At 39.9% G+C, this 5,367-nt stretch overlaps 1 protein-coding gene across 3 annotated transcripts in view; it reads left to right on the top strand.

Annotated features, from left to right (window-relative positions):
- Positions 1-590: 590 nt before the first annotated feature.
- Positions 591-5,367, top strand: part of LOC108291868 (PZP alpha-2-macroglobulin like) — a 70,113-nt gene continuing 65,336 nt past the window's right edge. For all 3 annotated transcript variants that reach the window (XM_017512340.2, XM_017512339.2, XM_017512343.2), the window contains exons 1-2: positions 591-750; positions 5,029-5,212. In XM_017512340.2, coding sequence (XP_017367829.1) covers positions 668-750; positions 5,029-5,212 — 267 coding nt within the window. In that variant the 5' untranslated portion in view covers positions 591-667. The remainder of the gene's footprint in view (positions 751-5,028; positions 5,213-5,367) is intronic.

Below are 5,367 nucleotides of genomic sequence, written 5' to 3'. Positions count from 1 at the left end.
AAAAAAAAAAAAAAAAAAAGGACACACAAGAGCAACTAAGAATCTGATCAGATCGAGGCTGTGAAACAGGCAAGGGTGATCTCTGAGAACTGCTTTCTAAAATCTCTTTCATCTTTTTTCTCTTTTATCTTTCATTTATTCTCTGCTCAAGAAATCCTTATTTTGTATTATTTTCTTCCTTGACCATGTACTCAATCAACTGCTAAAAATACCCCAAACCCCCTATAGTTTATAGTTATAACTCACTCAATCCCAGAAATGAATCTGCAATGCCTGAGTTACTATCATGGTAACATATCACATGACATTTTTTGTCAGCGTCCTTTGTCACCTGCTTGTAAGGTTTTGAAAGAGATGGAGAAAGGTAGGTTGAAGGTTCCTCATCAGGAGATTTGCTGTCAAAGCTCATTCTAAATGGAATATGAATTTTACCCTCCAGACATGCCTCAACAACCTTCAGAATTTAACCTTGAGAAAAATGAGGTAACCACTGAGAGTAATGACCCTTTTAGGGAATCTGTGCTCAATTCTGAACTCAATTCAGAGGCCTTGGGGTGGGGCTTGTTTGCACACAGTGGCCACATTAAAAGCCTGGTAAACTTGGCTGGTCTCAGGGATGAGGCTGAGGGCAGAGAGTTGGGCACAACCGTGAGATTTATCTGTCACAATGGGGGAAGACAGACTTCTTCGTTTATGTGTCATGCTACTTCTTCTCCTGCTTTCTGCCAATGACTCAGACTCTGCAGAACCGTAAGTCTCACTCAAGGCCCTTTCTTCCAGAGTGCATTTCAGTCTTTTCCTTATGTCTTCGCTTTGCCTTCCTTTGTAAATGCAACCTTTCCACTCATTAGGATACCTTCCAAACCTAAGAAATTATTTCACTTAATCCCTTGTTTATCTTTCATTTATCCCCTACCCTTGAAATCATTTTCTACATTGGGCCAATCAGAGTCATAAATACAAGTAGTCCCTAGGAAGCATGATTACATAAAACACCGAAAGCTTAGATCCCACCTTAACGGAACTGTCCTTTTGGATGGAAGGCATTGAGTATAAAGGTATTCAAACTGTATAGTGAGGTGCAACTTAACGTGTATTGTAGGCCGTATATATCCAGAAAGTATAGCTCCTTTATTTTTCAACCATGTATCAAGTCTTCAGCAACAGCTCCCAGTGGGGGATCAATGTGGGGGGGTAGTAATTTTAATCCTATGCAGTTATAAGTTGGTAAAATTCAATAACTGTAAGACTTCTTTTCCCCTTCTCCCCAGTTTCTCTTTTCCACAGTGTCTAGAGGCGTGTGGTCTCCATTACCTCCTGATAGAGTAAAATGACAGAGTCCTTGGCCTCAAAGTTCTCCGTCCTTCTTGACGACTGTCAGCCTGACTTCTTCGTACGCTAGCATGCGCTGTTGGAGTTTAGCCATCCGGTTTCTCTCGTGGGGTCAGGACCCCACAGTCCTCTCTGACTGACTCACTCCATCTGTTTCATAACCCATAGAATTCCTGCCTTTCCAATGCATCCTGCCTGCAATATTATGGCTATTTTCTCTACTTCTTGCATACCCACACTGCACTTCTAGATGCCTACCGTGTCTCCTGTATTCCAGATTGATACAGGGAAGTCTTCAGAGTCCCACGTGGGGAAAGGGATAAGGGGTTTCTCTGCCCTGTGCGTTACCCTTATTCATGTAACGCAATGAGCCCTCTTCATGTCAAAGTGCAGAAAGCAGAAATCAGGACTTCCATCCGGTAACTCTCCTGCTCTCCTCAGGCTCTTTCCTTGCACAGTTTCCTGGAAGTCGGAAGGGGCTCATTTCTCCCCCGCTATCCCTCTAGCTCATCTGCAGCTGTGGGCGCTACCACTTCCTGCTTCCAGAAAGCATGTGGGAATACGTGGTGGTTATTTTGCTTTCTGAGAGCAGACTGAATGGATAAAGCCGGTGGTGTGTATTGGGTCAGAAACCTTAAGCAATTTGTGGTTTTGGGCGCAGTCCCATACTGCACAGCACCATGTTACCACTGAAACCAATCTTTCACGTTGTGTCTACCACTGAACAAAGAACAACAAGCCTCATGCCCTACTTATCACAAGCAGAAGGGGTGTAGGGAGAAAACTTAACCTTATTCCTCCAGAATTAACACCTGATGTGATAAATGAGAGAGATTGCCGAAGAGACCCGATAGCCGTTCTCTGCTGCCTTGGGGCAGCAGGCTTCAGAGAGATGGAGGTTTCACCAGAATCAAATGAAAAAGAGAAAATTAAAAGTTACTGGTTTAATATTTGCTAAATTGAATCCCTGCTAAAAAGGCAAATATTTAAAATGCAAACATTCATGATTGAGTAACGTGTTAAAACATTTTAGCTGCTCACTACTAGCGAAATCTTGGTCAAGTTTGTCAAGATGGGTTTGTTCCAATTTCAATAATTATTAAATAAATATTAACTGAACTCGTATTAAATAGTTCTTTGAAATATCAAATATATGTGGAATTAATTTTGAATTGTGATACCATTTAGGCTTATAATTTATAAGAAAAAAGTAGTATTAAATAAAAAATATATTAAACAAAATATATTAAAAATATATAATATATAGATATATATATTATATATATGATATATAATATATATAAATACATATAAATAATATATATAAATATATATAAATAATATATATAAATAAATATTTATATATTTAGGCATATATTTATATATATATTTATATATATGCCTTCTTGGGATCAAAGAACTAATGAAAAAATTTTTGAATGGGGAGGTAAAATACGATACATGTTTATTGTTTATCATGTCCTTAAAAGAGCAGTGATCAGGGGATCGGAATCATCCAGATACCAGAAAAAGTTTAGACAAAAGGGACTAGCCGAATGAAGACGGGCAAGTTATTTAACTGCCCTCAGCATCTCTGTTAGAGAACACAGCCTTACCACGCATACAGTAAAATAACCTGAAACTTTAATGATTTAAGAGTGGCTCCAGAGAGTCATGGCGGACAGTTTTGCCCAGGGACACATTAAAACACATGCAGCAAGGCTGGTGTGCTACAGCAGGCTACGTGAGGATGAGAGAACCAACTTGGGTTCCAGGTTCCACAAGTCAATTATCTTTAGATTCTCACCTCCTAGTCTCACACCTATTAATTTTGTAAAGTAACAAAATTGGGTTTCTTGTGTCGAAGTGCCTGTCCAGAAAACAATTTAAAATGTAAGAGTTTATGTTGGCAATGGAAAGGTAAGGCTAGTAAAATAATATAAGAAAATCATCGTTTTTACTTGTGAATTTACTCTAGAAATGGCTTAACCCCGCAGGTGTTGCATCATTAATCCTGGAATCGTTACAGCTTTGAGGAGTCGCATTTTATGCATGATATACTGATTTGCCATGGGGGCAGGGATTTTATCCTTCTGTTATTTATTCAAGTTTTGGGGACTGATGAGGATCTCCTGTGACAGCTTCCACGAACATGGATGATTGTGTCATGCATGCAGCTTACAGCTTGCTTGGAAGATTAAATGGCTCAATACAGGAGCTGCTTAACAATCCTCGTTGTGTGGCAGATACTCAAAAACAGCAACAACAAAAACATATTCTCTTTCAGCCCATGAGAGTTTAGAGTGTGGAGAGATTATATTGAGTTCAATGTTTACGGAAGGTGACCGGAAGCTGTGAGCGGACGGCATTAGAGACAAAGGACACTCATCAATAAAGCTGAGGCAAGAATATGAGGCTTACACAAGAAGCTGCCTGTGCCCCTGAAAAACTGAAAACATTCAACAAGTTAAATAAAAAAGACTTTTCAAAATAATATGTGCTCATAGTACTTATACAAACTTTTTAAGAGACAGAGCCTCACTCTGTCACCCAGGCTGCAGCGCAGTGGTGCAGTCATAGCTCACGGTAGCCTCGACCTCCTGGGCTTAAATGACCCTTCCGCCTCAGCCTCCTGAGTAGCTGGGACTACAGGCATGCACCATTACATGACCACACCTGGCTAAATGTTTTAATTTTATTTTTTGTAGTGACGAGGGTCTCACAACTTTTCCCAGGCTGTTCTCAAACTCCTAGCCTTGAGTGACTCTCCTGATTCAGCCTCCCAAAGTGCTGGGATCACAGGTGTAAGCCGCTGCTCTGCTGTCAGCCTGGGCCTGTTTTGTTTTTAAATTTAAAAGATAACCTGTTCACCCATGTGATTCTGAAACAATAATATATTTACGAACATGGGCATATTAATATTAAATTATTATGTTGATTACCCCAAGAAATTGTGGATAAAGGGAAGTGATAAAATACAGTCTGTGTTTGTGTAGCGTGTTGGGTGGGGGAGTTGTGCATGTAAATAATTGACAAAATTTTCAAACTTGTTGATAAAATATTGATTTTGACTGAGCTGTATCTGAGGAGCCTCAGAGAAACAGCAAATACTTTTTTCAGTGTTGCTGATATTAAGAAAATGATTTTGCAATATACACATGTGTTATTTTGGGTAATGGCATATGCTTACTGAAGCTCTTTCAATTGAATTTGTGTAAATCTAAATTCATGGTGTTCATTCCAAAGTGATGTTTATCTAGACAGATTTTAATGTAAGTCTTTTTTTAAATGAATAATCACTCCCAATTTATTATATGTGTGGGTGTGTCTGTGTGTCCGCCCACTTTTATGGATATATATTCAAGAATTCATAAACTTTTTAAAGTTCAAAGCTGAAGTTTAAAGAGTTCGGATTGCTCTTTAAAGCAAGGAATGGCTGTGAAACTGTCACATCTCGGAAAGCACTCTCCGGTGTTTCGTGGCCCCAGACTGTGTGGCGAGGCATGAGCGATGAGTAAAAGATATAATTCTTGTGCTGATCTGTGACAGAAACACCATGGTATTGTTCTTAGTTCATTGACTTTTAGAATAAGGCTGATTGCAGCAATTCATACATATTGTTATGAAAACACACTTATGGATGAAAACGCTTACTGTCATCAGTTTTTCTCTAAGCTAGGCTTCTTCCTTTCCCAGGCGGTACATGGTGCTGGTCCCCTCCCTGCTGCACACCGAGACCCCTGAGAAGGGCTGTGTCCTTCTGAGCCACCTGAACGAGACAGTGACTCTCAGTGCTTCATTGGAGTCTGCCAGCGGAAACAGGAGCCTCTTCACTGACCTGGTGGCGGAGAAGGACTTATTCCAATGTGTCCCCTTCACTGTGAGTGCTGCAGTGACAGCAGGCAGTATCTGTCTGATACGTTTTATTGAGTTCTATATGTCATGGTGAGGAGTTCTGGTGTGCAATCTCAGGGAACGACTTTAAGAACGTAGTTAGGACTTCAGAAATGACTAAAAATAGTAAACTTTCAACTA

The sequence above is a fragment of the Cebus imitator genome, unplaced genomic scaffold, assembly GCF_001604975.1.
Source record: "Cebus imitator isolate Cc_AM_T3 unplaced genomic scaffold, Cebus_imitator-1.0 Scaffold469, whole genome shotgun sequence".
NCBI lineage: Eukaryota > Metazoa > Chordata > Mammalia > Primates > Cebidae > Cebus > Cebus imitator.
This window is presented reverse-complemented; position numbering and strand designations above follow the sequence as displayed.